The sequence below is a fragment of the Acanthopagrus latus genome, chromosome 21 (genome assembly GCF_904848185.1).
Source record: "Acanthopagrus latus isolate v.2019 chromosome 21, fAcaLat1.1, whole genome shotgun sequence".
In the NCBI taxonomy this organism is placed as follows: domain Eukaryota; kingdom Metazoa; phylum Chordata; class Actinopteri; order Spariformes; family Sparidae; genus Acanthopagrus; species Acanthopagrus latus.
This window is the reverse complement of record NC_051059.1, coordinates 3063124-3076409: the sequence shown is the minus strand read 5'-3', so window position 1 is coordinate 3076409 and position 13286 is coordinate 3063124. Positions and strand designations below refer to the sequence as shown.

Here is a 13286-nt window from a genome sequence, read left to right as displayed (position 1 = left end):
TGATTCACATCCTGGCGTCCCTCGTTAGCGAGCGACCTGCTGAGGACGTGAATCACGTTTGTGCTGTCACTGAATTAGCGTGAACGTGAATCACGTTCGCAAACTTGAGTGACGACAGCTGCTGAGAATCACGTTTGTAAATGTGAGTGACTTTTACTGTGCAGTAAAATCACTTAAGATGATGCTACACAGATGTTAGCAACACAGCGCTAATTTTAGCAGTACAGTTACAGAATGTGAATCAACTGAACTGAGAAAGGAACGAATCAGTCCATGAAGTGATCCCGTTCACTTTGTTCACTGAAAAGATCCGTTTGTTCGAACGACACTTTCGCGACTGACACAACACTACCACCTGCGTCGCTAGTCACAGCAGGGTGACAACAGACATGAGCCGTTTTTAGACACCAAGCCGCCAATTTGCCCGTCCTTTAGGCGGCTTGGTCTGTGGTTTTAGACAGAGACCAGCAAATTGGGGGTCTGTTTTGGTCCGCTGATTTTCCTCCTCGGAGGGAACACTTATTTCAGCCTCGCCTACTATCTAAAAACGAGGCGGAAATGTGCCGGCCTCTGAGTGAGATGAGTGGAGGTGTCAATGACCTGCACTGTTGTGTGACCCACAGCCGGGGAGTTTTAAAACCAAGAAACAGCTGATCACAGCAGTCAGACCATCACTTCATCCACAAACGTTAAGATGAACAACTGGACAGCTGCAGAGATCCAGGAGATGCAGCGTCTCCTCGATCTCTGTAGCTGTTTGGTTGTGTTAGCTTGTTGTTGAGTTGTCAAGTTAAGGACGGTCACTACTTTCAAATTAAAAGCCCCCCGCTAAGAACCCAGTTCTAAACTCCAATCGGATGCAATGTAAAGCTCTTATTTTGAAGACAAATTCTATGTCACTGTTCACAGCCTTATACTTTCTACTGAATTGCTGTATTGAGTCAGCTTTAGTGCTCATTTGGAATTGAGAGTCTGCTTAAGTGCCTATTTGAGACTCAGCCTTATTTTATTTCTGAATTTTATTTATTTAAGTGTATTTGTATTGCATTTTTGAAGAATGCACCTGGCCTAATTGGTTTGCTGGGATGTGCTTGACCATTTTCTTTGAAATTTTATTTATAAAACGCATTTCACCAAAAACAAACACATTTTTTTTAAAAAAAATTGTAGATTTCAGATCTTCTCTTCTTAGTTCTTAGTTCTTAGTTCTTAAGTGTTTCAGTAGTGTGTATGAGAGTGTTTGGGTGTATGACAGTGTTTTAGTAGTGTGTGTGTGAGGGAATAATTTTTCAGCTGTTTATGTGAGAGTGTTACAATAGGGTGTATAAGAGCATTTCACATGTGTTTGTGAGAGGTAATCCTGAATAATGTCCCTGATGGCCCCTCACACACACACGTGCGCATGCACGCACACGCACACACACACACACACACACACACACACACACACACACACACACACACAGAATGTGAAGAAGGGCTGCTACATAGAGTGGAAGAGTTTTAAAGGTTTAAATCAGTACATTTGACCAATCTAAACAAAACAACAACAACAAAAAAGAACATGAGCCCACAGGGAATCTATCAGCAGCATTATCACACATTTCTATATGACCTAAGCCTAGAATAAATAGTGCACATTTTTATGAAATTCTGTTTCATCTATGTACTTTGTATCTCTGTTTCATTAACCCACAAAAACCTGGTCATGTGGTCTTGTGTTTCAACTTAAAAATGTAAGTTAATGCTGAAATATATGAGTTAACATATTTTAGGGTTAAATAATTAGTTCAGAGTCTTCCTTTTCTTTTTTTTGTTTACAATATTTTATGGAATTTTTGAAAAAACAAAGAAAGCAAGAGTACATGACAGCAACTGGTATGAGCAGATCATAGAAGAGATGTGGAAGAGAGATTGCAACACATTGCAGCAATGCATGATACGAAACATAGACATTTCATAGAGTGTGTCGAAATCTACCTGTAGGGGATGCAACAGTAACAACAAAACATGATATTTCTGTTGCCTTAATGAAAATTAATCTTGACACAAGTTCTCCATGACCATGTGCACAGCATATTGCAACATGTAATTACAGCATGTAAATGGCCACAGCATTGTGGCCATTTAAAAATCCAGCAGCATCTCAACAGCAGGAAGTAAGAGACTGGATAAACTTATCAAGAAGGCCAGCTCAGTCCTGGGATGCCCTCTTGACTCAGTGCAGGTGGTGGGAGAGAGCAGGATGATGGACAAGCTGTCATCACTGCTGGTGCAGGAGTCCCGCCCCCTGCAGGACACTATCACAGCTCCTTCAACAACAGACTGATACACCCTAACTGTGAAGGAGAGGTATCACAGGTCCTTCCTTCCTGCTGCTGTCAGACTTTACAACCAGCACTGCTCCCAGTAGCCTACATCTGCATAGTTTTACTAAGTACCCATATTTATTATCAGTTGTAAATACATTGCAACACTGTTTTTTTTTCATTTTTGTACACTAAATATGTTCAAATGTACATAGGAGTTTATTCTTTTTATTCTATTTCTTACCTTTTTAATTACGTTGTTTATTTTTCACTATTGCAATTGTTTTTTAAAGCACTACCGTCCTTTTGCTGCTATGGCAAACACATTTCCCTGTTCATGGGACGATAAAGGTACACTGATTCTGATTCTGGCTTTCTAGTTTCATTAATGATCTTCCAAAGAGATTTCATATCTTTCTGAGAATCTGAAAATGTCTTCTTGTGGAAATATAGCCATTGATAGAGAACATAGACTCGTTCTGGCTATTTAACCAAGTTACCTATTAAGTCAAAAAGATTTGAATATTTTCTTAAATATTAAGTTTTGAAATGAAACAAGGACAATGAAATTTTATCAATCATATTTTATCCTTATAGTGAGTCAAAGGAGTCCTAAGAAAAAGAGGAACAGGGAATGGAACTTTGATTCAAGTCATTAAGTTCACATCAGGGTAAGCATTAGAAAATAGCATGATATACTAATCATTTAGGAAAACTGGTATCTGTATAAAAGGGAGGGTGAGCTGAGGAGACTCACAACCTGATGATAGGAGCTGCTCTGCAGGTTTGTGGTAAATCCTTCTGTATCTTTTGCCAGGTGGCAGCAGGGGGAACACACTGAGGCTGAGGTAACTGTTGTCTTTCACAATTCTTCAGGCTTTGTGCAGACATCTCCCTTCACTGATATCACTGATGCTCTGTAGATGATACCAATGATGTTCTGGGTGGTTTTGATGTGCAAGTTTTAATTACTTACCTTTTTGGTTCCAACTTCACTTCAAAGCTGTAAGGAGATGGAGGAGAAATACCTCTTATCTGTACTTCAGAACTGAGCTTTTCTTCTGCTGTTGGAATTGGAAGAAATGAAGTGACAGGCAGCAAAGCGTATTTCCTGAACTTTTCCTACTCTGTGGAGAATTATTTTTCCACTGTTGAGTGACTTCTTAGGACAAGCTCTTTTAACGAGGGAGCTCAGCTGAAGAGACAGCTGTAACAACGACATGGACTAACTTGGTTTCCAGAGTATACTAATTATTATCAAATAGAGAAAAAAACAACACTGACTGCAAAAATTTATTTTGATAAACTCAGACAACTAGATAATACATCATATAACAATGATAGACTGCCCACAGTGAGTTTCACACCCCCAAAATTACATTAAAAAGTCTTGTTAATCTTTCCCCTCCAAGAATATCATCAGTGTGACCTTTAAGGTACAAATAAAATGAATTACAGTTTAAAGAAAAATATGCTGATACTTTTGTTTTATGCCTTCAGAGCAGACTACATTGACAAAACACAACTGGAGCAAACTGCTACTGTTATTAGAACTGCCAAAACACATTATACAAACTCTTGGAGCAAATGAGGATCACAAAGTCAAATTGGTAAATGATTTTTCATCTTTCTTCCTTTAGAAACAAACTTAATCTTAACATTGCACTGACATGAGTTTGATTATTGTGATATTCGAGTTTATGCTTCAGTAACTACTAGTACATAAAAGCAAATGATGATTGCTCTGCCTTCTGGTTTCTTTAAATTACAACAATTAACAACAGGACCTCAGATCTCTGAATGAGAAACAAGGGTGGGCTGAATAAACCAAGCAAATAAACTAGTAAAAGGGCCAGCCTAGTTTTTTCTTGTGTTGAACAAATGAGTAACGTGAGCGGCAGCAGAGCATATTTCCTGTACGTTTCCTGTGGAGAATTAGAAGAATTAATTTTCCAATGTTGAGTGACTCCTTAGAACAAGCTCTTTTAATGAGAGAGCTTAGCAGAAGAGACAGCTGTAACAATGACACGGACCAACTTGGTTTCCAGAGTATGTTACTTATTATCAAATACAAAAAAAACCATCATCTTACAAGCATGAAATAATATGAAGTTTAAAATGTGTTCCCCACTCAGTGAAACACATTCAAGCTGCAGTGCTCGCTGTCAAGTAGGGCTGTGTCTTTTTCAAAAGGTCATGTTGGTATGACATGCCTAACTGGTGATCAGTTCAAATCAATCTGAATGCACTCTACAGATGAAAATGTTAAGCCAATGTTATGCTCTAAGATTGACATGGTCGCGTTCATCCTTGACAAGCTGATAGATAACTTGAATGTGTTGTCATGGTAAAAACCTATACAGAACAGTATTAGGGCTACTGTAAAAAATGTATTTGAGATCTCACTTTTTACTCAGAATCCAGAGATTTAAGTCAGAATTTTGAACTCAGTATAACACCAGTACAACTCAGTTGAAGTTGATGAAGATTCTCAGTCATCCAGGTCATGGTAATTCTAAGTGCTGTATCATGGGCAACTACGGTATGTTTCAGTTTGTTGAAGATGTTTCACCTCTCATCCAAGAGGCTTCTTCAGTTCTAACTAACTGGAGAAGGTGAGTTGCAGGCTTGTGAACTCTGTGTAGGAGTATCCTGACAGAGTCATTAAGGACATGTGTGAGCCCTGAGTTTCAACTCTGTAAGGAGGCTAAAGAAGCCACTTGGATGAGAGGTGAAAGGTCTTCAAAGACTGAAACACGTCCAGTTGCCTATGATACAGCACTTAGAACTCAGTTCAACCACATTTCTGACACAACAGATACTCAGTCAGGAGCTAAAAAAAAAAAAAAGAAGATCTAAATACCTGCATCAACATAAAGATATCAGTGCATTAAGTCAATATAAACGGTCCCCTTTTTTACTCTGTGTCCCGAAGAAGGCAGTTTTTTTTAAGCGAAGATCCTCCGAAACAGCCCCTCTTTGAATGGTCCATTTGGAAAAGACAGCAAAAAAGACAATAAGTAATCATATAAGAGTCATTAGCCCCCTCCAGTCTCAGCCAACTGCCAGGCATCACAGTTCAGCTTGAAGGGCAGCAGAAGGGCACTTAGTCAAACAAAAACACACTAACGAAAAACAAGACTCACACTCATCATTTCCTGTTTGCAGAGGTAAGTGGTGTTGTTGGTGACTGACCTGCTTCCCAACACATTCCTCCATTCACTTTTAAGCCACAAGAAATACTCTGCAAAAAGGTTATTTGGTAAGTATTAAAAGTCCAATTCTCAATACAAAATACAGTCCATTTTAGATTCAAAACTCCATTCAGACCTGAGTCTTTGAAGAGGTTCACACTGTGGAACTGAAGACTGATGGGCTCTACTGTTGTCCTGGTTAATTTACATTTAGACATCCATTAGTTTGCATTCCCACAATCAAATATTTAGGGTGTCTGGAAGACTTGGCTCCATGTACACTGAAGGCAGGTCAAGGATCATGTGGCATTCTGCATCTGCTAGAACATCTGTTAGTCCATCATGTGGAGATTTCACCTTTTGTTAAAGCTCTTCAGCAGTGATCACAAGATCCAAAATTGAATCTCTAGTAGTTAGACATACTGTCTTTGGCCCTGTATTGTCTTTGACTTTAAGTGAGTGTGTATGTGTGTGTGTGTGTGTGCATGCGTGTGTGTGTGCATTTGTGATGCTTTTGTTAGGAGAAGTCACTGTCTTCAGCCCCATACAGGTCAGCTAGTTTCCTGAACCTGGGCCCCCAGTCACTCAGGTAGTGGTAGTCCTGCTCAGTGTCCGATGAAGCTGAGGCCAGTGAGCTCAGTGACTCGGCCACTGAGCCTGCACCCTCGTAGGCGTAGGTGGCGAGCGAGTCATAGGGCGGTGCTGTTGGGTTACAGTTGTTCTCTAATACTCTTTGATTGATGAACTCACGTACTTTCCCATTATCCCGTGACGCCGTGCACATTGGCGGCATCATGAGACCAGATGTGGCGGGGGGAGGTCGGCGGTGTGGTGGGTAAAGCAGGGTGTCAGTGGGGACGATATCGCGCCTGTGTTTAGAGGATTCCTCCAAGGTGGCAACAGTATCCAGGTGTCGCAGTGCACCAATGTCAAAAGCCTGAGTATCCTCCTCTCCTCCACCCTCGTCATTGTAGCTCACCACATTGTCCCGTACATCTTCCTTGGAGATGATGAGAGGTTCCTGCTTTCTTTGGCGCTTCAATGCTGTGAACAGAACCACAATCACTGCAAAAGAACACAGCAGGAAGATATAAGAGTAGTTTGAGATTAGTGATCACAATACACAACCAGTGAGGTCAGATAAGAAATCAAAGGAAAATGTGCAGTAATTATGGATAAAACTATGAAAATAAGACCCAATGCAGTCAGCTACAATGAAATGATTGTATGCATATATAACATGTACAGATATTCAGTGTTAGCTCTGACCTATCACTCCCAACAAATACTCCCAATACTAGCACATCCGGGAGCAGGGAGTGACAATAATAACTTCCCCTTTAGGCAAATGTAAATGTAGATCCTACTGGTGGATGCTGGGTTAGAGGTGGGGCTTTTGAAATTGTAATTGTAATCTATAATAATCCCAGATGATATTTTAATTTCATATTGCTGACTGTATCATAGTATTATATGATACACAGATGCACAGTTAATAACAGAGTAAGATTTAGCGTGAAGATGTGCACCGCTTCTTGATTCAGACCAACTGATGGGACGACGGCTGCCAGGCCGGTTATGGCAGACAGAAAGTATCACAGCGTTCGATTTCAGAGAGGGCTCAGCCATAAGTAATTGTGCAGAAAACTTGATTGGCTAAGCTCATGCAGGCCAGTTTGAATTTATATCAAGTAAGAGCACAGCGGCAACAAGAAAGAGCAGAGGCGGAGTTCAGGTCAGGGAGCTGAAATAACTGATAATGCATACACAGTAGAACCAAAAATCACAGCATGAAATGTCTGCAAATGAACAGGAGAGGAGTGTGGTGCGAATGACAATCTTATTTAGTGAGAGAAAAAGTTAATGTAAATAAAGAGGTTCAGGAGCTGAAGTTCAGAAAGACAAAGATTTGTATAGATAAAGTGTACAGTTACTGTAGAATGTGTGCAGAGGAAAGAGAGAGCCAGTGATGTCTGAGTTAATTTTGTAATTTTGATGCCAGATTAACATACGCATGCACGTTATTCCCCTCGGCCCGCCCTGTAGTTTGGGAAATCAGGAGGCGATGCAGCAGTAGTGTTGTGAATGGCAAGCAGAAACAACATCCTTAGCAAAAATGGAAAAAGAGAGGGTCTTCTGTATGGCAAGTTCAGCTTTAAAGCCCTGCCAGATGGCTCTCCAAACAAAAGAATAAAGATATTTGCATTTACTGATGATGTGATTTGGGTTACCACTGAAGTACGTTGAATCTCAAATACCACTGCACACAGTGCAGAGAGCTCTCTTCCCCCTTGCCAAAGGCAGACTGTGCTGGATAGTTTGCCACAGAGATGCCTGACAACTCTACATGAGACAAACCTTGTGTATAGCTAAATGGGCGGCTACAGCCTGAAGGCTGATTAACAGTGTTTAGTTCACCTTTACAAGTGTAAGGTTGGACACTACATTGTTTTAGTGTTTCTAAGGAATGTGACATTCAAGTCAGTATGTCCAGCTGTTTTTGCTTGTTGGGCTTGAGTTTGTCATGTTATGCTTTCAGCATATTTTTGAGCATGCAGGGCTTTTCTGAGGAATATTCTGGACAGTATTTTTCATTGTTTTGGAATGTTGCAATAAGAATAAACATACAATTGCATAAAGCAAGAATATTAGTCCCATTTTGTATTAAAAACATAAAATATCTTTTATAGTACTTTTAGAAAAGATAAAAAATGTGTGATAAAATTGCAATCAAACCTGAGTTAACTATGGACCCCTTTGCCCAAAGGGTTCTAACAGCTGGGCGGACTAGTTGATCTCCTTATGTCAAGTTGTAGTTTCCATTGCACCATTGCATAGATCATATTGCATAGACCTATGTGTGTGCATATATATATATATATATATATATATATATATATATATATATATATATATATATACACTATATTACCAAAAGTATTCGCTCACCTGCCTTTACTCATTCTATGAACTGAAGTGCCATCCCATTCCTAACTCATAGAATTCAATATGATGTCGGTCCACCTTTTGCAGCTATTACAGCTTCAACTCTTCTGGGAAGACTGTCCACAAGGTTGAGGAGAGTGTTTATAGGAATTTTTGACCATTCTTCCAAAAGCGCATTGGTGAGGTCACACACTGATGTTGGTCGAGAAGGCCTGGCTCTCAGTCTCCGCTCTAATTCATCCCAAAGGTGTTCTATCGGGTTCAGGTCAGGACTCTGTGCAGGCCAGTCAAGTTCATCCACACCAGACTCTGTCATCCACGTCTTTATGGACCTTGCTTTGTGCACTGGTGCACAGTCATGTTGGAAGAGGAAGGGGCCCGCTCCAAACTGTTCCCACAAGGTTGGGAGCATGGAATTGTCCAAAATGTTTTGGTATCCTGAAGCATTCAATGTTCCTTTCACTGGAACTAAGGGGCCAAGCCCAGCTCCTGAAAAACAACCCCATACCATAATTCCTCCTCCACCAAATTTCACAGTTGGCACAATGCAATCTGAAATGTACCGTTCTCCTGGCAACCTCCAAACCCAGACTCGTCCATCAGATTGCCAGATGGAAAAGCGTGATTCATCACTCCAGAGAACGCGTCTCCACTGCTCTAGAGGCCAGTGACGGCGTGCTTTACACCATTGCATCCGACGCCTTGCATTGCACTTGGTGATGTGTGGCTTGGCTGCAGCTGCTCGGCCATGGAAACCCATTCCATGAAGCTCTCTGCGTACTGTACTTGGGCTAATCTGAAGTTCACATGAAGTTTGTAGCTCTCTAGCAATTGACTGTGCAGAAAGTCGGCGACCTCTTTGCACTATGCGCTTCAGCATCCGCTGACCCCTCTCCGTCACTTTACGTGGCCTACCACTTCGTGGCTGAGTTGCTGTTGTTCCCAAACGCTTCCATTTTGTTATAATAGAGCTGACAGTTGACTGTGGAATATTTAGGAGCGAGGAAATTTCACGACTGGATTTGTTGCACAAGTGGCATCCTATGACAGTTCCACGCTGGAATTCACTGAGCTCCTGAGAGCGGCCCATTCTTTCACAAATGTCTTGTTTCACAGTCTGCATGCCTGAGTGCTTGAATTTATACACCTGGGGCCAGGCCAAGTGATTAGAACACCTGATTCTGATCATTTGAATGGGTGAGCGAATACTTTTGGTAATATAGTGTATATATATATATATATATATGTGCGTATACGTGCGTATTCTATTGTGTTGCACTGTTGTACTGTGCTATGTGATACTGTGCCTAACTGTCTTGCATCACTTTTACTTGAATCACTTTTACTGAACATCACTGTGGGGATTAAGCTGTATCTCCTGTAACTGTTACCACATTTGTTTTCTTGTTACAATGCACTTTTTTAGTTTAGCTTTTCTGGCCCTGGTCTTCTGCAGGGTCTTTGTACCTGAGTCACAAGTTCTACCAGCTGAGCTGTTGGGGTGACCCAGGAGAAGACATTTTAATCAGAGAATGCAGAGGAGAAAGATCAGCATTGACAGATTTTATGTGCTTAAACGATCTAAATTAACACAGGGTTTTTATGACAGAATAAATTGAATAAAAAAATGGTTCTTTTCAAAATAATGTTTATTAATGTGTATTATATTATTTATTAGTTGATTAGAACTATTGATGCATTAATGTGTTCATAACTTTAGGGCTGCAGCAGGCAAATGATGAAATAATTGTAATAACTATATATACTGCTGGGTGTCTCAAGCTCTAATAATATGACCTAGCTACAACTTTGAAATATAAATAAATGTAGTGGGAGAAAAGTGTAACCTTGATGTAATGGGGTAGAAAAATATGGTTTAGAAATGTGCAGTGTGTGGGGTTTTTTTTTTGGGTGAGAGAACCACCATCTCATGGTGACGCCCTCAATTGAATAAACTGGCATGTTTACAGTGGAATATAGACACTTCTCCAGGATGGGGGACTCCCAGTAACTTGTGATCAACTGGGAACTGGCTAGCAGCTGCATGTTATGGGAAAACTGAGAAGGTTGTAACTGTAATGCTGTAATCATTCAACTGAAAACTCTGGTGGAAGTCGATACATTACAAACACACTTACTCAACAGTATGATGGCACACAGCAGGATGGCAATGATCGCGCCGGTACTGAGACCAGGAGAGCTGCTCAGGGCCTCAGCATTGCACAGTTCCATGTTGCCATCACGGTCGCAGGTACACACCCTCACAGTGAGGGTGCCGGTGCTGCTCTGCATGGGGTAGTCGCCGTCGGTGATCACCACAGAAACAAGATAGACACTCTGCTGACGGCGGCTGTAGCTGGCTCGACGTGTCAGGATGCCAGCAGTGTTATCTGAGTGGGAGAAGGTTCAGTTAGACTATTGTGTTAACACACCTGCAGTTCACCATGCATCAAATGTATTCATTTTGATTATATCTTTTATCATCTTTTGCAAGTCCTTGCTCCCTTTCCCTGGAAAAACATGGGGTCCGACTAATGTCTTTAATGAATAATGGAGAGCTTTGCAAATGCAGTTCATTAAGTTCAAGATCAATACTGTTTTATTAATGTTCATACTTATTATATTAATGTTATAAATGTTTTAGACACAACCCAACAGGAAGTCATAATCTCTTTAGGTCCAATGTGGTTCCTGATTTATTTTGATTAATAAAAGCTTTTCAGAAACATCTCCCTGTCTGAGTTCTTCACCAATAGCACTACCTGTATAACACTATTCACATTAGTGTAATTCTGGAATTTCTTAATTTTCCTGAATGCTGACACACCATTCAAAAATTGTTCTTCTGGAATTTAACTGAGTTTTTACATCTGTAAATGTTTTGATCTTCAACTACTTCCACATCCATTGTGCAACATAAACCATTCACCTATCTAAATGCTCAGGTTCAAGGACATGATGGCTATTATAGGTCATTTTTCTGCTTACAATACCTTTTGAAATATGCAGCTTTTTCTGCAAAATTTGTCCTGTTTATATAAATTGAAAAATGTTCATATTATCTTCAAACCTACCCACCTATAAACTCTTCTTCATCCAAACAACTGACAAGACTAAAGATTAAAGTTTTTTCATTAAGAAAATATTTTCTTCTTTATGAAATCGTACAGTTTGAGTTGTATGTTTTTATAAACTCCTCTATGTACTGAGCTCATTAAGGTGATTGACAGCACCTTCGATGCTGCACGTTGAATCTCTTCCATCCTTCTGCTATTTTCACTTTCTTAAAAAAATATTTTTTTTTACTTTTTGCCCTGTTTATTCCACAATTTTCAGTCCTCATTGACAAATTAAACAGGAACTAGCCATACATATGGGAAATCTTCTCTTCTTTCAGAAGATTATTTCAGCAATAGGACTAACACTTTTGGATCTGTGGGCTTTCAAGCAACAAGTACTACATGCATGTGTTTGGCTTCTTCTCCTGCCACTCATGATGTAAAATATATGCAATAGCATTCAAAAAAGCAAAAAAGTTTCAAAAAAGTTTCTATTGAGGTAACTGAGCTCAGTGACACAGCCAGTGTTATATATGCTTTGTCTGTATCCTACTGGTAGTTTTACTAGTACTTCTTTATTGCTACCACCACTACCTCACTTCTGTACATAACTCATTTTTCATTTTTGGTTTGCAATATCTGGACATTTTTTTAATACCCATATTTATTATTTGTAAATAACAAAACACTATTCATATTGTACAATATTATAGATATATGTATATATAAGTCTACTTTTTACTATTATTATTGGTTATTGTAATATTACTGTCCTATGGCTGCTGTCACAACAACTACCACCACTACTACTACTTTTACTAATACTACTACTTACTAATATTACTACTACTACAATAGTGTGGATGCTGACATCAATCACTTTTATTACTAATCACCATAAATAAAATAATAATTAAATATTTGAATGTTGCCAATCTCTCATACATTATAGGATTGATTTAAATGTTCAGTACCATTCATATAATATGACTCTTTCCCACTGTAAAATGTCTTCATACTCCATGAGCTGCTTCTCTACACAACTTCAAGCCAGCACTGCAGTTTGAATTTCTCCCCACTATTAGGACTATTAATACTCTTCACATGCAACTTCAAATATGTTAAAGCCACCTATTCTGTTTGGCGTTAGCTTTTCAACAAACCATAAAATGTTCTATATCATCCACTCATTATTGGCCTTATTACAGTTTTTACAGCCAACAATGTGCATTTAATGCCAGCTTTTTAACAAATCCTAAAATATTCCACATCATTCATATATTCTTGGAATGATTCCAAATTTGTTACAGCCAGTAATGTGCATTTGACATTAGCTTTTCAACAGCCAGCTTCAGACCTTTGATATCTTTCAAACTTTTAGAAATATTCATCACTGTACTTCTAATATTCCACACCTTGTCTACATTTAAAGGTGTTATTTATCCTTCAAATCCCATTAAACCTTTCAAAATATTCAACATTCCTTGAAGCTAGGTTAGAAGTCAATTATAAATCCCTTCAAACTCACTTATACTAAAAACTCTTCCCGGTCCTTCACACATTCACATAGAAACTCCATTCAGTTAGGATTTTCTCATATTTTGATATCATTCATACTTTTTTTTACACAGTCACAGTTGAAAATTCATTATTTTTCATTTGGTCGCACACATGTGCCTATGAAAGCAGTCAGACCAAAACCTTTGGCTCAGTGTGCTTTTAAAATGACAGGCGCACTGACCAACTGTTGCATTAAGTCCCATTAAACTGACCCACTA

The 13286-nt window shown here is 39.4% G+C and overlaps 1 protein-coding gene across 2 annotated transcripts in view; it reads right to left on the bottom strand.

Annotated features, from left to right (window-relative positions):
- Positions 1-3589: 3589 nt before the first annotated feature.
- The window catches only part of LOC119011819 (cadherin-6-like), a 79814-nt gene continuing 70117 nt past the window's right edge, over positions 3590-13286 (bottom strand). For both annotated transcript variants that reach the window (XM_037085220.1, XM_037085221.1), the window contains 2 exons: positions 10588-10839; positions 3590-6568 (listed from right to left, as the gene is read on the bottom strand). In XM_037085220.1, coding sequence (XP_036941115.1) covers positions 6021-6568; positions 10588-10839 — 800 coding nt within the window. In that variant the 3' untranslated portion in view covers positions 3590-6020. The remainder of the gene's footprint in view (positions 6569-10587; positions 10840-13286) is intronic.